The 24,871-nt window shown below is 44.1% G+C and overlaps 1 protein-coding gene across 5 annotated transcripts in view; it reads left to right on the top strand.

Annotated features, from left to right (window-relative positions):
- Nucleotides 1-24,871, top strand: part of PIK3AP1 (phosphoinositide-3-kinase adaptor protein 1) — a 115,855-nt gene that overhangs the window by 44,615 nt on the left and 46,369 nt on the right. For all 5 annotated transcript variants that reach the window (XM_032883306.1, XM_032883298.1, XM_032883315.1 and 2 more), the window contains 6 exons: nt 11,285-11,421; nt 12,922-13,066; nt 15,683-15,825; nt 15,954-16,086; nt 18,279-18,475; nt 21,045-21,234. In XM_032883306.1, the coding sequence (XP_032739197.1) occupies nt 11,285-11,421; nt 12,922-13,066; nt 15,683-15,825; nt 15,954-16,086; nt 18,279-18,475; nt 21,045-21,234 (945 nt within the window). The remainder of the gene's footprint in view (nt 1-11,284; nt 11,422-12,921; nt 13,067-15,682; nt 15,826-15,953; nt 16,087-18,278; nt 18,476-21,044; nt 21,235-24,871) is intronic.

Genomic DNA, 24,871 nt, shown 5'->3' on the forward strand with positions numbered 1-24,871 from the left:
TGGGTATTGAAACTCAGAACCTGAGTCCCACCATTGCAGGCCTCTCATTTCACCCCAGAACCCACATGCTCTCGCAGGGAGAGCAAAATCTCCCTCATCTGGATCCACACATTTGGAATTTGGGGATGAGGCCAGGCCTGAGGTCTCCTTTTGCGCTTTCTAAGGATACAATAATAACCATGACACCGATTTTCTGAGCTGATATCTTAGAAACCAGATACATGGTAGGAGAAATGTGTAGTCTACTTAAGAATCATTTCTTTAAGCATTGTGTGAACCATGCTTGTGGTCCAATTTCAGACATCGGGTTAATTATAGCATCTCATTTGCTCATGAAAGCAGAGCAGGATGTTGGCTTGGTAACAGTTTGTTAGCCACTGGTTTATGTTATTATATATTTGGAGGCACTGTTTGCTCAGGGTGTGATGGCTGGTCAGCCACTCCCCTTCTCGATTCTGACTAAGATTTACAGAAGGGCTGATATATTCTGCTTGTGTCTCTGGAATTATTCCAGAGAACAAGCAAAGTTCTTCCACTTTTAGAAAAACGAAGCTGTATTTTCAGTCTCTATTTTATAGGCTTTCCTTTTCTCATGAAGTGTTTGCTGACAGGTCTTTGATACACAACTAAAGTCCTTGAATGGCATTCAAGCGTCCTCGCTGACCCTCAGGTTCCCTTTCCCCTCTTACCCTCTATACAAGGTGCCCCCACATTGCTTCCTGTGGCTCAAACACATCATTTGATGTCAATCCTTTGTGGCTTTAACCATGCCTTTACATCTGCCAGGAAAGTCGCTCTGACCTCCTCGTCAGCATTCTCTGTGTCTTTCAAGGCCTTACTTGCCATTTCTTTGGGGATGTCCTTCCTACTTTGATCCTATGGTGGTCATAAACTGTATTTTATTTATAAATTCCTGCTTATCCCTCATAATTTTTTTTTTCCAAGTTATTCCTGTTCTCTTTTGTCTCTGGAAGTTGAGAGAAGCTCTCCCGGGTTTCTGGCTTATGTGGTCGCCCCCACTGTCAGGGAGGCCAGAAATGTTCTCACCCCTACATTTCTTGGAGGTCCTAGGATAGGCTTTGAATCTTGGTTATTTGTGGATAGGTAATGAATATATGTTGAAGGAATGAGCTATGATTTATTTTATTAAATTAAATGGAAATGTACCTTTTTCATTGAAGGGTAATCACAGCCTCCAAATGCTATTCGAGTTAGTTAAAGTAAGTTAACTTGCCTTCTTCATCCTTCAGGAAGTTGTTCTCAACTTCCTAAACTTCTGTTCTATTTTTCGTGTGGCAGCACTTTTAAATGCTTGGAGACTTAACTTAATGTCATTGAGGCGAAGTCAGAGTCTTACCACACAGGCTGGTGCTTGCTGATAAGGGTTTTGATAGTTGTCGCAGGTTTTCCATGTGGAGCCTCCTGTTTCTAATTCAGCTGTCAGCTTCTTCTTCTTCTTTTGCGTCTTCTTTTCTTCTTCTTCTTCTTTTAAAATTTTATTTATTTGAGACAGTTGAGAGAGAGCAGGAACAGGGAAGGGGTGGGGGCAGGGAGCAATAGAGGGAGAAGGAGAGGGAGAAGCAGACTCCCCGCTAACGTGGGGCTCCCTCCAGCAGATGCTTAACCAATTGAGCTACCCAGGCGCCCCATCAGCTGTAAGCTTCTTGAGGCCAAGACTATAGAGGACACATTCTTGGCACTCCCCAGTGGGTCCCATGTCAGACATATTCAGTAGATATTTGCTAGGTGATTTGAAAACTCAGGATTCAGAACATTTTATGTCTGGCTTTCAGGTATCTTTGTTTTGTAGTTTTATCATGGTGGCTTGGTTAGGATGGGTGAGAATCATAATACGTGAGAAGTTTCATCCTGAGTGGGGAAAACCACTGGAAATTTCTCCAGACTTCAGGCAACTCTCTGTATTCCTGCCTCATTAGTGTGATGGTTAAATTTGGGTCCCTGACCCGGGATGCAAATACAGAGGGAACATGACCCCTTTCTTTCATGGACCCTGCCACTAGGTTGCTTGGCTATTCATTTCTATACTATTCTAAGAAATCTTTGACTCTTCTTCACTCTTTCTTTTATCACCTGCACTGGAAATCTTGGATGCAACTGATGATCTTCTCCTATTTCTTTCCAGCTCACTGTCCCCAGTGAGCATTTCTGTCTCATTCCTTTTGGGCCTAGGTTGGCAGAAAGTTGTTTCGTCTCTGCTAAAAATGTGCCTCCTTAATTTCTTTCTTTTTCACTTTCTTTTTCCTTTTCACCTAAAACTTCAAGAAAATAATTCAATATATTTATGCTATAGGCCTTCTTCTTCCCTTCCTCCCTTCACTTTCCCTTACTTTAAAAATTACTAACAAATTTAGCTTAACGTAATGGAAACTGTATAGCATAATTCAGCTTTCCTTAAACTTTGGTCATTTGAGAACCATCAACATGGTTTTTGGTTTATTTTTTCCAACAGACTTATTTATTTATTTATTTAAAACAATTTTATTGAGATATAATTCATATGCCATGCAGTTCACCCATTTAAAGTGTAAAATTCAATTTTTTTGGTATATTACATTACCAGTTTTTAAAATGTGGCAAAATATATGTGACATATTTGTCATTTTAACCAATTGTAAGAATACAATTCAGTGACATTAATTCCATTCGCAATGTCACACAGCCATCACCATAGTCTTTGTCCTTCATACTAGCAAAAGTATTTTCTTTGAGTCATTGCATGGCTTTTTATTTAAGTAAATTTGTTCTAAAAGGAAACTTTGCCACTATAGTGGAAAAACCGGTTATCTCTTAGTATAAAAAGAAGGTAACTTTAAAAATAAAGACAATAAAAATCAAACAGTGTTATTAAGTTTTATAAGTGGTATTAAGTACTACAAAACAGTGGTTTATAGTAAATGCCAGTAAGTTCTACTGGATACTCATACTTACAGAAAGAAGTCTGTGAGCTTGAGGCCTTGTCCTCACCATAGTACAAAGGGAGAAAAAGAAAAGCATGTGAAAAAGATATTCAGGGGATGCTCTTACCGTACTAAGCCTTCATTTCAAAATAAGTGGGGTTGAAGGAATGAAAGGGGATTGCTTTCTACCATGTGGTTCAGTGTCACCAAATATTTGCTGTATGCTTTGGAATCATCTCCCACACAGCAGGTTACATGGTTCACAGTGTGGAAGACACTACCAGAGTGTGTGAGAGCATGGATTTGGGGGTTAAATTTTCATACATGAAACACCTGCATGATTTGGATAACTTCCTTAAATTAATTTCTTTCTTTCTTTCTTTCTTTTTTAATTTTGGCTTTATTTTTATTTTTATTTTTTTAAAGTTTTTATTTATTGATTTGACAGACAGAGATCACAAGTAGGGAGAGAGGCAGGTAGAGAGAAAGGAGGAAGCAGGCTCCCTGCCAAGCAGAGAGCCTGATGAGGGACTCGATCCCAGGACCCTGAGATCATGACCCGAGCTGAAGGCAGAGCCTTTAACCCACTGAGCCACCCAGGCATCCCAACTTCCTTGAATTTCTATGTCCCAGTTTTCTCATCTGGGAAATGGGCAGAATCATATCAGTCCCTTAGTTGTGATAGAATAGAATCACATATGTTAAGGGTTTTGCCTGGGTCCTGGCATATAGTAAATGCTCAACAAATGTGGTTGTTTAAATGAATGATCCTTGTTTACAGTTTTCTTGGAGCTAAGCATTAACTTACAAGAAAAGTTAGTTTATGTATTCTGAAAAAACTCTCCCAAGACCACCAAACACCATCCTCCGGCCCCCCACAGGCTATCAAAAAGCCGTGGTCCTGACTGACTGCCAGACAGTGTGCAGGAAAAAGACAACAAACATACTGGTCTGAAAACTCAACTGGACGGGAAGAGAATGCAGCCTAGGGTTAGGCCCCTTGAGCTCACAGGACCCCGCTGGTTCCGTGGGTGTTCAGTGTTGCTTGATTTAAACCCCATCCTTGTCATGTGCCTGTTGGCCCAGGTGGTGGGTTGCAGCACATCTAACCCAGGGTGTCTTGGCTCAGAATGCGGCAGCCCCACCAGGCATTGGTGAGCTAAAGCCTCAGTCGTGTCTCCTTACGTGGCCACCAGAGCCCCACACCAGGAACAGTGAGTGACAGCTGCTTCCTGCCCGGGACCGGCCACAAACCAGCAGGGCCCGGACCGCTGGGGGCCAGTTCCCGCTGGCTTGCTTCCTTCCGTCCTTCAGGCACAGGGTTTCCATCCATAAAATGAGGATAAGATAATAGTTCCAATCTCCTAGCGTTGTCGCGAGTATTAAATGAGATTAAGACTATCAAGCAGTCCCCACAGTATTCAGTAACAGGTAACTTCTACTGTTACTATTAGTAGGGAGCTGTCTGTCCCCAACATTGTCACTGAGCATGCACGGCTCCACGGGGCGTGGTGGCCGTCCCGGTGCACACTCATGTGTTGCATTCACAATGTGCAGTTTGTTGACCCAGACAATATAGAGACACCCTCATAAAGGATAAAAATTATGAACCCTTAGTGTTGACAGATTATTCTGCTGTTTTTAAATATGTATAAACATATTCTTCTCCTTATGTTTGCTGTTCCTTCCCAACTCGGAAAGCAAAACATGAGCAAGATACTGATGTCGGTGTGAAATGAATAAAAGGCAGCCGGACCGGGCTTGTTTAGCCGGATGAGGCTGTCTTATTGCCGCAGCACCTCGAGCGTGGCTTGAGGCTGCGGTGCTCGCTCTGTCCACTGAGGGGGCTTGCTGCGACTCCCCTGGGTTATGCTGGGGCTTGGATCTCCCACCACATTTCTCTGTATGAAGTAGTGTACAGGGAAGCCTTCTGGTGTTCATGGGGCTCAGACGCCTCCAGTGCATATCGCCCTGCCGCCTCTCTTCTTCCCTCATTGGCCCCTGACCTCCCGTGCAACACCGTCTAGCTGCTGACCCACATACACACGCACACGCAGGCACCACAGTCTTGTGGCAGGACCCAATTATAACACGGTCATCCTGAGAATCTGGAATGTCTTTGCATCTTACTTCAGAGGCACTGATTCTCATAAGGACTCAATGAAAAGCCTGAGCACAAATTCTCATAAGGATGATATCTGAGGCCTTTTGGCAGATGCCAGTTTGAGAAACGTGGATTCACGTCTGGCCTAAATCTCTAGAGTATTTGGAGCAGACTCCAAAATGAAACACAATATTTAAAAGACTAATAGGCAAGCCCAGGCCCTGGATAAGAGTGTAATAGGAGTTAAGAAAAACGGTCACTGAATTATCTGGCAAAGAGGGCAAAGTGTGAAACGCACATGTTAGCCTCTTCTTGTCTAATAGGAGAAAACAGGCAAGTTCTCTCAAGAGACGAACTTTTCAGGGCACCTGGGTGGCTCAGTGGGTTAAAGCCTCTGCCTTTGGCTCAGGTCATGATCTCAGGATCCTGGCATTGACCCCGCATCAGGCGGTCTGCTCAACAGGGAGCTTCCTTCCCTTTCTCTCTCTTTGCCTGCCTCTCTGCCTACTTGTGAACTCTGTCTGTCAAATAAATAAATAAAATCTTAAAAAAAAAAAAGAGAGAGAGAGAGACGAACTTCTCCTGCTTCTGAATCCAACAAGTATTTGCCACATGAATCCTTTATAGATGAGACTCCAGGGAGCCGGAGGCACCAAGAAAGTCTTTGTCTATAATTTCTCTAGAGTTCCTGTGGACCTCATAAAAGCTGAGGAAATACTGTTCAATTTTAAAGCAGTGAGGATACTGTTGGCGTCTTAATACTTCACAGTGCGGTGGGGGGGGTCCTCAGGGTTTTCAGAGCACCTTCTCTCAAACATTTCTTATTTGAGTCCCAGGACAGCACCCTACCCCCCAAGGTGGGGAGGGTCATTAGGGGTCTGCATCCTGAAGTGGCCACGTGTGGTGCTGTCTCTCTCTGTCAGGTGGGTTTCAGGGGTGCTCTCGTCTGGCTTAGAATTTCCTCCAAGGAAACCTTGGGTTTGCTCTTCCCTGGAAGGTAGTAGTGGGTAAGTGGTGGTGTGTCAGCGCCTCCGGAGTCGGCCTGAGGATGGATGGCATCCTGCCTGACTTGCTGAAATGAATTCGCTGCTGGGAGAGAATTCATTTCAGGAACTGAATGGATAGATCTACTGGAAGGAACTGTTTATATGGCCCATCTGAACACTGACGAGTATCTGCCAAGTGCCACACTCTTAGGGTCAGTCTCATTTGTGCCAAGCTAGTGACATGATTCGGCACAAGATTCAGTGGCTGCTTTCTCTTTACCCAACCCCCAGCAACCGGGTGCTTTCTCCCTGTGTAAACTCATAGAATGTATGAAAGATGGATAGGTAGGAAGGAAGGAAGAATGGGGGAAGGAGGGAAGAAGGGTCGTGCACAAGCCAAGCACAGATTTTGTTCTGACCTTTTATATCCATTTCTCTTAATATAGTTGATACCCTACACTAGAAGATATATGGTTTTATATCTTGCTGTGTTGCTTGACATAATGTCATAAGCTTGTACTTTAAAACTCTTTGATAATAATATTCTGTAAAAAGATTTTATTTATTAGTCAGAGAGAGAGAGAGGGAGAGCGGGCGGGCACAAGCAGGGGAAGCAGCAGGCAGAGCCAGAAGCAGATTCCATGCTGAGCAAGGAGTCTGATGCAGAACTCAATCCCAGGACTCTGAGATCATGACCTACTGAGCCACCCAGGCATCCAAAAATAATATTTTTAAGTATTCTTTCATCAGACAGTGAAGTTGTTGTCCACTTTTCACGGATGCAAATAATGAATTAGTAGACACCTTGGTTCATTATCTTTGTCTACATTTTGAACATTTATTTTCCTACTTAAGAGAAATTTGTAGTAGAATTATATACCAAAGGATACAAACATTTTAAAGACTTTCTCTTTCTCTGTATATGGACACATGCCTTTCCAGAAAAGTCTTACCAGTTTATACTTCCCTCAGCATCAAACAAGAGTAAGTATCTGTTTTCCCTCACCTTCAAACATTTCCTAATTCAAAAAGGTAGACTAGCGATATGTTATTTTTATGTGCATTTCCATGATAATTAGTGATAATGAAGATGTTTTACTTTTTTCGATTGGGAGGTAATTTGTATTTCTTCTTCTGTGAATTATCTACTTATTTGGTGTTTTTAAAGAGATTTCTATGATCTCTTCGTATAGTAAGGAGATTAGCCCCTTGGCATATATATTTATTTCAAATTTTAAACCAGTTTATGATTTGCCATTGGATTTTTTGGTAACAACTTTATTGAGGTATAATTCACATAATGTTGTACAAGTTACCCAGTTTTTTCAAAATTTTATTTAGCTTCTATTAACACAAAAAAACACCCCCCCAAAACCCCCAAAAAATAACAAAAATGTAATTTCTATTGACATATGAGCATTAATAGTTTCAGAGGTAGAGTTCAATGATTCATCAGTTGGATATCACACCCAGTGCTCATTCCATCAAACAAGTTACCCGTTTAAAGTGTACAATTCAGTGGATTTTTTGGGATATTCACAGACTTGTGCAGCTATCACCACTGTTAATGCTAGAATATTTTCATACCCTCCAAAAAGAAACAGCATACCCTTTAGCTATCATCCCCCAAGCCTTACTTCCCCACCAAGCCCCCCAGTCATAGGCAACCACTAATCTACTTTTTGTCTCTATAGATTTGCCTCCTATGGACATTATTATGTATTTGGAATCACACAATGTGTGGTCTTTTGTGGCTGGCTTCTTTCACTCAGCATCGTGTTTTCAATGTTCAATATTTTATTCCTTTTTATGACTGAATAATATACCATATTTTGTCTATCCATTCATTAGCTGAGGGACATTTGGGTTGTTTTCACCCTTGGCTATTATGACTAATGCTGCCAAAGCAATACAATTTAGATTTTAGTTTTATAAAACTTTGTTTACTAAAGTTTTAAATTCATACCAACCCTATTGCTTGCCTAGATTGTATTTCTTTAGTTGTTTAAGATGAACAAATCTTTTCCCAAACCAATGATAAAATTTTCAGTTTTTAATTTTTTTAAAGGATTTTATTTATTTATTGGAGAGAGAGAGAAAGAGTGAGAGAATATGAGCAGGGCGAAGAACAGAGGCAGAGGGAGAAGCAGGTGCCCCTCTGAGCAGGGAGCCCTATGGGGCTCCATCCCAGGACCCTGGGATCATGACCTGAGCTAAAGGCTGAGCCACCCAGATGCCCCTCATCTTTTTAATTTTTAATTTTTTTTCATCTTTTTAATTTTTAAGATCTGTTTTATTTTTCACTTTAGTTTATTTTTCACTTTAAATCAAAGCTTTATTTTGGAGTATATGAGAATTAGGAAGCATCTAAATAGTCCTTCTGTCCCTTCACCCCCACCCCAAATAGCTAAATTTTTCCAGTACCATCTGCTGAGTCATTTATTCTTCTCACCAATGATTTTCTTTATTCTACACTGATTTCTAATGCTTTCTTTACCACATATTAAGTTTTTATGAGACTAAAGCTTGATTTGGGGGTTATCCATTGTATTGAATTGCTGTTTAATTTTTTATAAATGTAATATAAAATGGGATTAAACTTTATTGTTTCTTGAATATTAGTAAGAGGCATAAAACCTATATAAATGGAATTTTCCTAGATAGGAAAATTGGTTATTATAAAGAAGAACATTGTTGCAAATATAATTTAAAATGCAGTACAAGAAGAGAGGTATGTGGCTTATGCTCTGAATTTTATTTGAAAACTGAGAAAGATTTTCTTCCATGATTATTGATTTTGTCAGATTTTCTGCTTGTTTTGAGATAGTTTTGGTAATTCATATTTTTCTATAAAAATTGTATTGAAATTTTTAAAATTCGAAGCATAAAGTTTTCACATCAGCATGTTTCTAAAATTCTTCTCCTTATATGTCACTGTCATATCTTTCTCATTGGTTTACTCATATTTTCTCTATACTTTCCTCGATATATTTATTAGAGCTTTGACTCTTTGGCAAGCTGACTAATAATAGATTGGTAATTTGGGAGAAATGAAGAGTTTTTCTTTTTTGAAGCAATGGAAGACTGTACAATGGGTCTGTTCCAAGGAGCTTATACCTGTAAAATAGAATAGGGAATTGGCGAAAGTTGATGCCTAGCACTGGACCATTCAGGGTAGTGTCTAAACAATTCTGGGGGAATTCCAGGGAACTTCGTGCAATTTTAAGTAACTGATGGGGTGTTTTAAGTCAATGAGGTAATTTTCTTATCCAGGAAGAACCTCAGAAATGGAAAAAAAAAATGGGATGGTTCAGGCATCTAATAAGAAAATATTAAAGCTTGTTGTGATATTATATTCAGAAGAAGAATGCTAATTATCATTGATCTTTTTGGCTCTTTCCTAAACAGTCTCCCTCACTGGGTGGTTGTTGCTTGGGTGGCATGTACAGCTCTGTCCGTGGGGATGGGTCCTGGCTGTTGTAGGAGTCATGCATCAAGGAGAGAAGGCAGCAGAGAAGGAGAAAATGGCCGCCTCTGTTAACATGGCTGGACAGCAGGGAGGCAGGCAGCTGCTGCACTTAGCCTTTGAGGGGGATAATTAGCACTGATAGAGGAGTCAGTAGGACTGGAAAGGAAAGGAGAGCTATAGCAGATTGATGGCTCTGATGCCTAGTGAAAACCAGCATCAACCCTTCTTGGAACTACCAGGGTTCTTGACCTTGTCTCTTAGCCCTAAATTCTGCTGGGATTCCTGTTGCACAAGCAAGGTCAGAGACCTGGCTGCTTCTGCCAGGCCTTGTGGAATAGTGAGTCATGGGGGAAATCCCAGAGACGGGAAGAACAGTAGGAGTGTGCCTCCCGCACATCATAGTCTGGGGCCATGCAGAGGCAACTGTCAGTACAGATGTCAGGCTCTAGAATGAGACTACTGTCTCAGGCTGTGGGGTTTTTAAGCTGCATATCTGGGAGCCCTGGGTCCTCTCCCCAGCCAGAGCAGGTCCTGGAGGTCCTTGCCTCACAGTTACAGCGGTAAGACATGATGGTGCCTTGCCCCCTCAGCCCAGCTCCCCCACCATAGCCTTCATGGTCATGGGAGCATGGCCTGTCCCCTGGTATGACCTGAGTTCTAGTCTGCAAGCCTGTGGGTGCAGCTTTCTGGGGGCCTGAGGCACCACGCCAGCATTTTACTAAGACTGAGTGCTGTGGGCTCTGCCAGAGGCCACCTCCTTCCCTGGGAGTCCAGCCTGCAGGAATCAGCCAAGAGAACCCCTGCCTCTCACTAGACCTGCCCTTTTAGATCGTGGACTCTCCAAAGGCAGGCTTGATGTCTCATTCATCTTCATGTCCCCTCAGTGCCGGTCATGTTTGGCTGGATCTGTAAGTGGTTTAGGAGTGAAGAAGAAGAAGCCCAAGAAAGGAACTGGATGAACCTTCCTTCCCTTAATGATTCTTAACCATTTTGTCCTTCTTGGGAGATCTGATGAAAGCTTTAGACTATCTCCAGAGAAGTATAGACAAGCATGTGCATGTGCACAAACACATACAGAATCTTGCACACAGCCTATCAGTTGATGAACCCTGGTTAAGAGCCCCTGCCTCAGAGTTCTGGAAGGTTCCACTTACATCACTTCAGCATCATCTCATTCTATGCCATGCCCCACACCTCTGCCCACCCCCTTCACTTGCTCTGAACCCGTGCACAGTATAGGTGTTGGCTGGGGTACCGATCTGGAACCCAGTTACTTTGATCCAAGATTTGTTGAGAATGATTGCTTTTCACGGTTGCTACAAAGTGGCTCCTTGGCCTAGCCATGACCCCAAGGAATAATGGCTTCCTGGACAGCACAGGTTTTACTTGATGTTCAAAAGATGACCTTTAGTGGACAGCCCATGCTTGACCCCACCTGAGGAGAAGGGGCCTTCTTCCCTCGCAGCCACCAAAACCAGCAGTGCAGGAGGCCTGGAGGTAAAGCTTCCAGAAACCTACTGGTTGAAACCAGACTTGCCAGCCTTGGGCAACATCCTGTTTCAGACTTTCTGGACTTCTCCACAGTCTTCCTCTTGCTGTCGCCCTACCCTTGTGCCCTAACGGGTAATTGACTTTTTCCCAGTAGGTTGGTCTTTCATGGTTTCCTGAGTCACTCCCTCCAGCTTGTATTTATTTGACATTCAGAGCCATTTCCTATTTGGTAATATTTGGGGCTTTCATGGGGTGGAACATGTCCATGAGTTCTCCTTCCTTGTGTTCCCATTCAGTGATGTCCTTTGTCCTGTAGATTCTGGCTGTGATTCAGTCACTGACACCGAGACTGAGGACGAGAAGGTCCCTTCCTACTCGAAGCAGCAGAACCTGCCACAGCAGACTTCACCTGGGAACCTGATGGTGGTGCAGCCGGACCGTATTCGCTGTGGGGTAGGCACTCCTGGGGCTGGTGGATCCGTGGCAGTGCACGGCCTTTTCAGTGGTTGCTTCTGTTGCAGTAAAGGGAGTGTAATCTTAGCCTTCCCTCAGGGATTCTCTTGTAGATTAGCTGCCCTGGGATTCCCAGTACCTGGGTCCTCTGCTCAGCGAGGAGCCTCTTCCCCCTCTCTCTCTGCCTGCCTCACTGCTTACTTGTGATCTCTCTGTCAAATAAATAAATAAAATCTTAAAAAAAAAAAAGAGAGAGAGAGGAGATCTCAGGAAAGTGTGTGTCACCCCTCTAAGACTTAAGTTCATAGATCAGAAATATAGATGTGTGGCAGCTTACCAGACACTTATGCCAACCCTGGAGGGAGAGGCCTGGGTCTGTTCCTGCCAGCCTAGGTCTGGAAGGAGAGAGAGTGGGGGGTGCATTTTGAAAGCTTGCTTTCCATCAACTGACCACTCCCATTCCCCAAGTGAATGCCTTGAAGTTTGCTGGCTGCAACGTGCCAGTATTGCTTGCTAAAAGGGCTAAGATAAAAGCCAGAGTGTAATGTGACTAACATTTTCAGGATGGGACCTATGTTAACAGGTGACTTGAATGTGATGGCCCAATTGATGTGCCACTGTCATGCGAATTCTACCATAGAACTGGTAGTTTTTCATTATCTTTTGTTTCTTGTTGAAAATGTGTGATATTATTAGTTCAGAGCAGCAGAATGCTTTCCTGTGGCTATAAGCTCATAAACATGCTGGGTTTAGATTGCACAGTAAGACAGGATCATTGTATGTGGCCAGCCTGGCAAGAAATTATCAAGCGAGCGAGGTGAAATAGAATTCAGGTTGTTCCATACCTGGGGAAAATCAGCCCTTCAGTAAGGTATTTGTGCCCATTCAAGAAAAGTATAAGAAGCAGACTCCAGGAGGGGTCCTCCAGGCTGACGCCTGTCACATCGTAAGGTCCATGTGTCACCCAGGGCTCTTGGTAAAATTCAGACTTTGATGGTTCAGTGGGTCCAGGAGGGACCCACTGAATGCAGGAGGGATTCTGCATTTCAAACCGCTTCCAAGGCTGTCAGCCTGCCGGCTTTCCATGGAGCAGTCAGGCTCATGTCCAAATAGTGCTTCTCAGACTATCGGTGAAGACCCCTTTTATTTCGTTCTACAAAATTCCCAATTCTGCCATGCACCAGTGCTTTTAAAAATACCATAAAAGAGAAATGCTATAAAAATGAAATAAAAAGAGGTACAAGCCGTCGGATTTTAAATTATTACATTAGGTCCCACAGACATAAAATTACTCCCATCAAACTGCTGTAAAGCTTGATAAATGTTCACTCTTGGTCTTTGTAACTTGTCCCTTTGGGACCCGTGGTGGTCAGGCCCAGAGCTGGACTGCAGACCCCTCCCTGCTAGCGCTGGGGCTTGGGGAGTCGGGAGAACCTCTGCCCAGCACCCTGACCGGGCAGCCAGGATGGGGAGGGGACACTGACTGGCCTCCTGTTCCAGGTGGAAACCACTGTCTACGTCATCGTGAGATGTAAGTTGGATGAGAGGGTGACAACAGAAGCAGAATTTTCTCCTGAGGATTCTCCCTCCGTCCGGGTGGAAGCCAAGCTTGAGAATGAATACACCGTTTCTGTGAAGGCTCCCAGTAAGTAGCCCCGTCTCCCTCCGGAAATTAGGCGTCCTGTTTGGGAAGAGGCCCACTCTTGCTTTCTTTTTCTTGTCCTGTCTTTATTCAGCAGCTGAGAAAAGTGACAGCCAAGATTTGGATTTTGTTGTCATGTTCTATTTAAAGGAAAAGGAAGTCTCAGAAACATGCATGTGCGATGGGGGGAAAATGGATATTGTAAAATTTTTATCTGTAAGAAGGAAACATATTAAAATTTTTTGAGGGCTACCTGGGTGGCTCAGTTGGTTAAGTGTCTGCCTTCAGCTCAGGTCATGATCCCAGGGTTCTGGGATCGAGCCCCCTGTCAGCTCCCTGCTCAGCGGGAGAGTCGCTCTGCTTCTCCCTTTACCTCTGTCCCTTAGCCTGACTTGTGCACTGTCTCTCACTCACTCTCTCTTTCAAATAAATAAAATCTTTAAAAATATTTTTTTGAAATTAGAGAAAAATAGAAAAAAAGTCATCACACTACTACCCTGTCTTTTGGCCTTCGTTCACAATTTTAAAAACAGAGTTGTTTTCAATATTTATTCTCTCAGCATCCTTTTGCCCCTTGCTGTTTTTTTTTTCCCCCTAAAGATTTTATTTATTTATTTAACAGAGAGAGAGAGATATCACAAGTAGGCAGAAAGGCAGGCAGAGGGTGAAGGGGAAGCAGGCTCCCCACTGAGCAGAGATTCCCGATGTGGGGCTCGATCCCAGAACCCTGAGACCATGACCTGAGACCATGACCTGAGCCGAAGGCAGAGGCCCAACCCACTGAGCCACCCAGGCGCCCCTTGCCCCTTGCTGTTACATGGACCTTGTAACTTTCCATTTTATAGTACATTTTTTCTATCATAAAATTTATGTGAGCTCAATACTGAAAAGTTAAAGAATGCAGGAGCACCTGGGTGGCTCAGTGGGTTAAAGCCTCTTCCTTCGGCTCAGGTCATGATCTCAGGGTCCTGGGATCGAGCCCCGCATTGGGCTCTCTGCTCAGCGGGGAACCTGCTTCCTCCTCTCTCTCTGGCTGCCTCTCTGCCTACTTGTGATCTCTGTCTGTCAAGTAAATTAAAAAAAAAAATTAAAAAGAAAAAAGAGAAAGTAAAGGAAAGTAAATAAATGCAGCCAAGGTAAAGGAAAATAAATGGAAAATTGCCTTTATGCCCCAAAGGAAATCAGTGATTTCTGTAAATTTTCTGCATCTATGTACATATCTTCGTATAGTCTCATAGGCCACTTTTGTTACCTGGAAGATACCTATGAGTTTTTGCTCACATTAATAAGTATTCTTTTACAACATAATTCTTCATGGCTCCAAACTAATCCATTGTATAGATGTATCATAATTTATAAAACCAGTTCCTTGTGTTGAACTTGTATCTTAGAAGTCATCTTGTTTAAAGCTGCATTATACTCCCTTGAAAAGAAGTATCATCTTTTAATTTTTCGCTTCCTCATTGTTATGTATTTATGTCATTTCTGATTTCTTATTGTCTTCTTCCTATTTTAAATTCTGATATATCAAACATCTTTATGCTTGCATGGATTGAGGAGTATTTCCTCAAGATGGAACCCCTGAAACGTGGTGCATTTTGAAGGATCCTGGAAAACAGGGCTTCCTTGCTTTCGGAAATACTACTCCTATCTATCAAGTTTGCTGTGTCATGGCCAACCCTAGGCATTATCATTTTCAAATATCTTTGCTAATTGGATGTCTTTTGAAAGAGTAGCCCATTATTTTAATTTGCATTTCTTTGATTACTAACCAGGCTATTTTTCCATGTTCTCTACTTGTTGCATTTCCTCTTTTGTGAATCGAATCTTTGTGGTTGGTGTATTTTTAATTTTTCTTTCCCCCTCAAAACCCCTTCCTGTGGTGGAGAAGAGCTAAAGAGCACAGAGTCATGACAGCCACAGAGCCAGTGAATCAATTCTCCCAGTCCAGGGCTATGGAAGCACTGAGTTCCGCCGGCCAGGATCTTTTCCCACCTTGTGGCCTCCGCTGACCTTTGCAGAAAGTGTTTTATTTATTTATTTATTTATTTATTTATTTATTTATTTATTTTTAAGAAAGATTTTATTTATTTATTTACTTGACAGAGATCTCAAGTACGTGAAGAGGCAGGCAGAGAGAGAGAGAGAGAGAGAGAGAGAGGAGGAAGCAGGCTTCCCGCTGAGCAGAGAGCCCGATCTGGGGCTCAATCCCAGGACCCTGGGACCATGACCTGAGCCAAAGGCAGAGGCTTTAACCCACTGAGCCACCCAGTGAGCCCCTATAGAAAGTGTTTTAAACTCAACTCTTCTTGTTTGTCATGGTCCTGGGCCTACTGTAGCAACCAAAACAGGTGAAAATCTTCCAAAAATGAAATTGCCAAACCAACGGGGACAGTTCCTCTGACTCTGGGCCTCTCAGGTGCCAGTCTCCTCACTTCCTACTTCTACCCTTCCCCTCACTTCTCTCTCCGGCACCTACCTCCCAAATCTTTCTTCCAGCCCCCAGTTAATTTCTTTACCATTAAGGTGAATCCACGGATAGTTTCCCCTGGCCCTTGTTCTTTCTAGGCACACTTGTGTTTTTTGTTTGTTTGTTTGTTTTTTTTTTCTTCTCTTCAGGCCTCTCCTCTGGGAATGTTTCCTTGAAGATCTATTCCGGGGATTTAGTGGTGTGTGAAACTGTAATCAGCTATTATACTGACATGGAAGAGATCGGGAATTTATTGTCCAATGCAGCAAATCCCGTGGAGTTCATGTGTCAGGTAAGGATGTGGAAAGGAAACCTGCAGTTTCTGGACATGTAGTTTCTACTCGTGGTTCTTTGGCTTTGAATCTACTGGATGGAAGATGGCTGGATTTAAAATCTGACCTTCCTCACTTTTGTGTTCAGGCCTTTAAAATTGTGCCCTACAACACGGAGACCCTTGATAAACTGCTCACTGAGTCTCTGAAGAACAACATCCCTGCGAGTGGACTGCACCTCTTTGGAATTAACCAACTGGAAGAAGAAGATATGATGACAAGTACGTCAGAAATTCAGGCCTCATGAAACCAGCTGTGGAGTGATTCTAGTTTGTGGGTTTCAGCATCCAATCCCCCCATGCTTGGACCCTTTTGGTTCCCACTCTGCAGCTCATCCTTTGCGAATGGTTCTTTCACTGCAAGCTAGAGCGTCTTCTAAATTGTAGATCTGAAAATTTCAGCCCCTTGCTAAATAAAAACCCTTTGTGGTTCCCATTTGCCTTCTAGATAAAGTCCAGACTCCTTAGCATTTTTGCAAGTCCTTCCCAAGAGGTTCCCGCTGCATTTCTGCCCTCATCTCTACGCTGTCCCTGGGCTCTGCTCTACAGGAAGTCTGAACTTCTTCCACCTCATGAGAATTCTGCCCTGCCTCTTGCTGCCTGAACTCTATGGGATTTCAGTTTCCTCCTGTCCTCCTTGGTTGCTGTGCACCTGGCTAACATCTCGTCATTTCCGAACAGCGGCCTAGGTGGCACTTCCTCAGGAAGACCTCTCTGATCCTTTGGTGGGTTCTGTCTATGTGCTGTGGGCTCCCCTAGCATGTCGGGTATCCTCTGTGTTAGTTCTCAGCTGTGTCTGTCTTCTCTGCAGGCTGTCAGCTCCATGAGGGCTGAGGCAGTGCCTGGGTGGCTAATTGTAGGCTCGAAACAAACATTTGTTCAGTGAGGGAGGAGCAGTCTCCTGTGCGCACGTGACAGGCTGGATAACGGCTCCTTTGGGGGATGGTGCCTGGTGGGCTGACAGGACGCCTGGTAGGGCTCTTCTGTGGAGATTGCTCTTTCTTCACATTGCATGATGGAGCCTGGTTGCCCCCTGCCCCATGTCCCATCCTTCCCTAGTGTAGAGCCATAAGAATAGGGTTATATTACCCTCAGGTCCTTCTCCTGGGGTCATTCTCTTGTTGCCTCTCCTCATTTTTCTACTGTGGAATACTGTGGACTGTTCTTACATTACTTCCTGCAATGTTGATATTCTCTATTCTTAAACTTGAGGCTCAGGAAGAGTATTTATAGCCTGCCAATGTGGGGTCCTGGGGACATGTTTCAGACCTTCATCCCAAGGATCATATCCTGATGAATAGGAAGCTGGGTTTGTTTTACTAAGAAAAATCTGTGTGTGTGTGTACATAGTAGTATATATCTGTCTGTTTATCTATCACTGTTGGGTTTAGAAATCAACTTTTAGGGCGCCTGGGTGGCTCAGTGGGTTAAAGCCTCTGCCTTCGGCTTGGGTTATGATCCCGGGGTCCTGGGATGGAGTTTGGCGTTGGGCTCCCTGCTTGGCGGGGAGCCTGCTTCCTCCTCTCTCTCTCTGCCTGCCTCTCTGCCTACTTGTGATCTTTCTCTGTGTGTCAAATAAATAAATAAATAAAATCTTTTAAAAATCTTTAAAAAAAAAAAAAGAAATCAACTTTTATGAAAACAAAAGAATGATTTGTCCCAAACTCCACAATGCAAACACGTCTATTTTCTTGGTAGAGTTTAGCTTGCTAAATCCAGATATTAGTATGTGGAGGAGGTCACGAGGATCCAGTGACCCGAAGGAGTACTTTGTTTCTCCTGAATCCAAAAGGTTCACGGTCATCCTGCGGTTCAACACTCAAAACCTGTCCTAAACAAAGAACTCACTGAATACCACTGTCTTATTAATCCTCCTAGCCCTTTTGAAATAGTTTGGAAATATCTTCTAGTTCAAAACTAAGGGCCACGGAAAGGCTAATTAACATACTAGGATGACTGGGCATACTTTATGAAATTTGGAGTAAGAGCTAAGAAGATGGACTTAATTTTTTTAAATCAGCACAAAGCAATTGTGTTAAAATTTTGTGACATTTGCAGAGAAGGTCAAGACATCATTCCTGTTGTACTTTGTGGTTGCTACCTAAGCTTTTAGAAAATCAGCATATTTTGAATTAGTATTATTTTTCAGGATTCTTTGATCCTTTTAGAGAAAAAAGGTAGATTATTAATTATTAGATTTGCTAATTAATTAACATATCATTTCTTCCATCATCCGAGGGCAGAATTTTCAGCTGTGCCTCAAAGGAAACTGTCAGATGTTAGGTCAATCAACCCAGAAGTAATGATTGAGTGCCTGCTGGATACCATGGTAGGCTTGCCAGCTTTGTCTCCATGAACAAGGGTGCCCATGCCTTCATTCTTATTTGTCCATTGTCTTCCTGAACAATTTTCAGATCAGAGGGATGAAGAGTTGCCCACCTTGTTGCATTTTGCTGCGAAGTATGGGCTCAAGAACCTCACTGCCTTGTTGCTCACCTGCCCGGGAGCCCTACAGGCATACAGTGTGGCCAACAAGCATGGCCACTATCCCAACACCATTGCTGAGAAACACGGCTTCAGGGACCTGCGGCAGTTCATCGATGAGTATGTGGTAAGGTCAAGGTGGGAGAGGCCCCAGGAATGGAAATGGACTCTGTGGTCCTAGGGCCTACCTGTTCAGTAGAGATACGTGCCTCTTCTCTGGCAGGGCCAGTTTGTATGGGCTTAAGAGATGCTCCCTGGAGTCCCATGGACCTAGGTCCACATTCTTGCGCCAACATTTGTCAGCCATGTGACTTTGGACATATCACGTACCCTCTCCCTTTTAGTTTTCTAAAGTGCAGAAGGAGGGTAATGCTAGTTCTTCTCATAGGGTGGTTTTCAGGATAAAAGGAAATAATGGATGTAAAGCACTGAGGTCTACTCAGAGAGATTTACAGAGACATTTAAAGACTGAATCTGCTGCAGGTTGATGCTGATCCCTCTTCCCCAGCCCCACCCCATCCCCAAGGGACTTTGGTGGGATGCTCCCAGCTGCCTTGCCGCCATCAGGTCCAGGTGAACTGTTAGGATTGGTTCTCAGCAGAGACCACAATGAAGCTCTGCACTTGAGGCTTCCCAGAGGCCAGCTGGGAGGTCCCCTGTTGTGCTAATGGCCTGTCTCTCTTTCTGAGCCTCTGCTGATCCCAAGAGAGATATGCCCTGTTTCTTAGCTCACCTGGTTTTGGACCTCCAGATCCTCCTTGATCATCGACCTCTGGGAACATCTTCGAGTTCTCATCCACTGTCTAGTCTTTGCTCCATGCTCCAGTATCACTTCTCTTGTCTTGGAGACCCCCGTCCTTCTTGACTCTCCCCTTTTCTGGTTTTCCTTCATCTTCACGAGTCACAGTGGGGACTCTCGGTCTCTTGCATGGGGCTGAGACCTCAAAGGAACCATAAAGACAATCTAGTCTTGCTCTCTATCTCCATAAAGGAGTGAGCCTACACCTCCCCAGAAACTTAATTCCGTGCTGTTATTTCACAGTCCGCAAGGCAACGACTCACTAAGGCATAGAGGGGGGCTCCCACAGTTTGGGGGTGAATAAGTGTGTTGAACAAGTAGAATAGTCGGCGTGTCGTTTTGGGCACCTTTGACATAAATGAGGCTAAAAAGTACTCACCGTCCAGGAGTATTTATTCTGCTTTACTTTGAAGTCACAAACGTATAAAATGCAGCACATCATTTCCACGCCAGTAGTTTTTATTGGGGACATACTGTGTTCACAGTCATGACTCCTCGTTATCAAATCTATTTGATTGGCAAATGCCATGTTTCACTTCATGCTCACTGCAGCCCTTGGAAGTTGACAGTATTGTTGTCTGTCTTTAACAAACAAGGAGAAGATGGGGCTTAAATTAGGAAGGCAGAATAATTGTGCCTGGGTTGCACTCTAGCAAGGGTGGAGATGGGACAGGAACCTAGTTTGATGCCAGTTCTGGGGCTTGTTCTTTTATTCTACGTAACAGGGAAGTGGAACGATGCCTTTTCAGTTTGTACCGAAATTAATCGCGTTCCCGTTTCTCATACCTTCTTTGCTCTCTAGCTGTAATCACCTTCAGCCAATGCATCTTCAGCATTGCTACAAAAAGGTCCCTGCATGCTTTTATGACCTCTAAGGACTGTCCGTTTCCTCTTTCCACCACATTGAAACCAAATGCCAGACCTTGAGTCTCCCAACAACTCACAGCCATCACCTGGACCAGTCCTTCAGTCGCATCAAGAAACCAGCAGGTTGTGTCAACAGCAGATGAGCTCCCTCGAGGTGGTGTGATGAAAATGAGGATTTTTGTGGGTCGATGCTGAAATAAGGTTGTGAAACACCAAAATTTCTTACCAGGAAAAGTTGTGCAGAGTTTCAGAGAAGCCAGCTTTCTGCCTTTGCCACCACAGGGAGGCAGAAGGATGGGACGGTCTGTCTGACTGCAGGGCCTTTCAGCTAAGGCTGTCTTTCCTCTGGACACACTGCGTATGAAACCACGGCAAGCACTTGGCAGCAGCCTGCTGGAAGGAACAGGGACTAGGGAGTGAGCTTCTGAGGGCCACCTCACTACATATCAGAGCAAGGACAACTTAGTAGCCACCATTTCATTTGGATATCTGTGTTGTTGGTCAGTAAGGGTTACTGCCTTGGAGATCATTGATTTCCTTTGGAGGAACCAGGGTGTAGTAGAAAGGTCAGAAGGCAGGACTGCACGCCCTTAAGTAAGGTGCTAGGTTTTTCTGAGCTGTGGTTTTTCTCATGTGTGAACTAGGGAATATCGCAACTTTCTCAGGCAGCTGTGGAAAGAATGACATGAGGTAACGTACAAGCAAACACCTGGCATCGCACCTGACCCTTAGTAGGTGGTCTTGAGGAAGCCTTTAATTTGTACCCTCAGCTCCTCGGACATTTAATGCCTGTCTCTTGTGTGCATGACTCTGTGCTTAGCATTGGGAGAAGACACGAAGATTAAAACAAAGCACACAAGACAAACAGACTTGGAGCCTGGCCTCCAGGAGCTTGCGGGCTGGTGGGACAGCTGAATGCTGACCCGTGTGAACGTTTCCTCTTTGCCGGTCCCAAGTGCACCGAAGGCCTCCCTTGTCCCGGAAGGCCAGAGTGTCTCCGGGTGCCTGTGAGTCCCGTCTTCTCTTTCAGGAAACTGTGGACATGCTGAAGAGTCACATCAAAGAGGAACTGATGCAAGGGGAGGAGGCTGATGCCGTGTATGAGTCCATGGCCCACCTCTCCACAGACCTGCTCATGAAATGCTCCCTCAACCCCGGCTGCGACGAGGAGCTCTATGAGTCCATGGCTGCCTTTGTGCCTGCTGCTACCGAAGACCTCTGTAAGTAGCACAGCCCAGCCTCCATCCTTCTGCTGAGCCATGGCTTTCTTCATTCTTGTGGACAGCAGGGGGGAAGTCCCTGCTTACCCCCGCTCCGCCCCAGACAGACGAAGATCCTGTTTTGCACAAAGTTAGGGCTGTCATCATGGGCTGTGACAAGCACACTCCTTCTCCAAACTTCCTTTGCTGTGCCTGCTGAGTGACAGGAGAGTGCAGGCAAGGGCTGGAGGTCAGAGTCGATGGAGGCATTGACTTGGGATCTGAGGGGCGAAGTCTGTGGCTCTTTGTCCTGTCAGTCCCAATGGGCCCTTTTCTGTGGCGAACATTGCATGATGTTCTCTTTGGTACCCTGATGTGCCATTCATAAATAATCTAACCTACCTATGCGTGAAAATTTAGAACTCAAATATGCGCCCTGATTGAAATATAAGTTAAAGGAGAGGGAGGGTTCAGATTGCCTGCTCATGAGGGCATCATGAAATGGTCAGCTGCAGGCACCCACACCCAGAATCATTGCCAACATTACGGCACCAAATGCTGAGCGACTGACGTGGGTCTGTTGTATCCGCGACTCATGTACCTCCGGCGACATTGGCACCCGTGCCTGGGTTTTCTTAAGTAGTAAGTGATTCTTCACACTCCATTTTCATACTAATTGAATTCCTGGAAAATTCCATGCATTCTAAAACCATGCAGAAATACAAGTTGTAGTTATATGTGAAGCAGTTTAGTTTCTAGGCACAGAAATTTATAAGCAGATTTTTTTGATTACCTAGCTCTAATAGATTCATATATAGTAAACTTATTTCTAAAATGTCACATCTTGTTTTTAGTAATTTTTAAATTTTTTTATAAACATATATTATTAGCCCCAGGGGTACAGGTCTGTGAATAGCCAGGTTTACACACTTGACAGCACTTACCATAGCACATACCCTCCCCAATGTCCATAGCCCCACCACCCTCTCCTAACCCCCCTCCCCCCGGCAACCCTCAGTTTTGCGAGATTAAGTGTTTCTTATGGTTTTGTCTCCCTCCCTATCCCATCTTGTTTCATTTTTTCTTTTCCTACCTCCCAGACACCCCGCATTGCCTCTCAACTTCCTTATGTCAGGAAGATCATATGATAGTTGTCTTTCTCCGATTGACTTATTTCGCTAAGCATAATACCCTCTAATTCCATCCACATCGTTGCAAATGGCAAGATTTCATTTCTTTTGATGGCTGCATAGTAGTCCATTGTATATATATACCACCTATTCTTTATCCATTCATCTGTTGATGGACATCTAGGTTCTTTCCATAGTTTGGCTATTGTGGACATTGCTGCTATAAACATTCGGGTGCACGTGCCCCTTCGGATCACTACATTTGTATCTTTAGGGTAAATAACCAGTAGTGCAACTGCTGGGTCATAAAGTAGCTCCATTTTCAATTTTTTAAGGAACCTCCATGCTGTTTTCCAGAGTGGTTGCACCAGCTTGCATTCCCACCAACAGTGTAGGAGGGTTCCCCTTTCTCCGCATCCTCGCCAACATCTGTCATTTCCTGATTTGTTAATTTTAGCCATTCTGACTGGTGTGAGGTGGTATCTCATTGTGGTTTTGATTTGCTAAAATGTCACATCTTTAGGACAGGATTTTTCTTGTAAATTATTTTAATAAATTTTGCCCATTTTGGGGGGTTAACTTGTTTTTCCAATTGTAAAATTAATACATTCTTATAAAAACTTAAAAGAGGAATGTTATAATAGTTATTAAAAGTCTATATGACTCCACCCAAAACCAACCACTGTAGCACTCCTAACAGTTTGTTGGGGATATTTGTCCATATTTTTCTTTGTACCTACTGATATTAAATTAAGAAATACATATGCGTATGTACATTTGTACAGATCTGTACAAATGCACGTATACATGTAAATGTATATTATAAGCAGTTTTTTTAACCTATATGTATGGCTAGAAGTCACGAGGGGTACAAAACACTTCATAGTCCAGCACAGTGCTGTCCATGGGCAGAGTGTCTGTGTCTCTCCCGCTTCTGCTAAATGCCGGTACATAGTCTCCCCTTAGCTAAGGTCTCACCTTCCCGTGGACAGCTGGCCCACAAGCCGAGGATCCTCCCTCTGACCTATCTTCAGAAGGTCAGTGCTAGCTTAATGGTATGCCATTTATCTCATATGTAAGCATTTTATCATCTTCTGTCATCACAAGAAGGGTAAGTACAGTAAAATATTTTGAGACAGAGAGAAACTAGGTTCATATAACCTTTTTTTTTCATTAAACTTTTGTTGCAGCATATTGTTAGAGTTGTTCTATTTTATTCTTAGTTATTATTTATCTCCTACTGTGCCTAGTTATAAATTAGGAACTTTATCATAAGTATGTGTGTATAGGAAAAAATATAGCGTATGTAGGGCTTGGTAGTATCCATGGTTTCAGGCATCTGCTGGGGGGGCTTGGCATGTAGCCTCCTGAAGGATAAGGGGAACTTCTGAGCTATCCCTCCCTCCATGGTGGTGACAACCTAAAATCCCTTCTTAGATTTTCCAAGCCTCCCCTAGAGGGCAGTGCCGCTGCCCTTGAGAACCACTGGTCTACGTAATGTTGGACTTCAATGCACAGTGTTGGAGCGGGAGGACCTGCCACGGACCCTCAAAGAACCTTCTTTATATGTCACTACCATTTGCTATGAAACGCTAAACACTCTGAAACACGGCCTAAAACTTAGGCTTCCTTCCCTCTGGGCTATTCAACAGATTTAAGAAAGGCGAGACAAATACCCATCAGTGTATCAGCTTTATTGACAGGGCTTTCTGGAACAGTCTGGATCGAGTATTGCCAGCTTTCAGCTGAGAAGAAGATGGAGGGGCCCTGGGTGCACGGGGCAGGGGGGTGGGCTTGAGTTTCCCACCCATGAATGGAAGAGCAGGTGCCAAGAAGTTGCCTTGGAGTAGAGGGGTGTGGGCAGGTCAGGGGCCAGAGGCAGACCCTAACACCAGCAGGGCCCTTGACGTGGCAGCCCCAGCACCTGGAAGCTGTGGTCCAGTCGTTGTGAGGTGCTTGCTAGTTCAACTGGCTGCCTCTTGGAGAATGGGGAGAATGCGGGAAAGCTTGGTAGAGGCTCCCTTCCTGCACCTGATGGGGAGGACTGGACGTGCTGGTAGAAGCTCTTCCTGGATGAGCCCCCCCCCGCCCCCGGGGGGGGGGGGGGGGGAGGGGTGAGGAGAGAGGGCATCATCCCCCCATCCACATCCTCTATCTCACTGAATCCTTTAAGCCACATAAGAATGCTTTGATGAACTTGCACTTTATAAATGAGAAAACTGTGGCACAGAGAGGTTGAACAATAGTCCCAGGGTCTCACAGTGGATAAGTGACAGAGCTTACCTTTGAGCTCAGATCTCTGTCTCTAGGGCCATATTCTTTATTCTCGGTCAGAAGTCTCCATCAAATGCCATAAGTGTTAGTCCTGGTTTCTTCTGAAGAAGTCATCTAGCCACCACAGCCTGGCCCTGAGGTCAGCTCACCAAGTGTCCTGTGGTGGTCTTGGCACTTGACTTCTGTCTGTCTCTCCAACAAACATTTCTGGAGCATCTCCTGTGTTTTAGCTGCTTGCCACTTCCAGGTGTTGG

The sequence above is a fragment of the Lontra canadensis genome, unplaced genomic scaffold (assembly GCF_010015895.1).
Source record: "Lontra canadensis isolate GAN:19392208 unplaced genomic scaffold, GSC_riverotter_1.0 scaffold3, whole genome shotgun sequence".
Lineage (NCBI taxonomy): Eukaryota > Metazoa > Chordata > Mammalia > Carnivora > Mustelidae > Lontra > Lontra canadensis.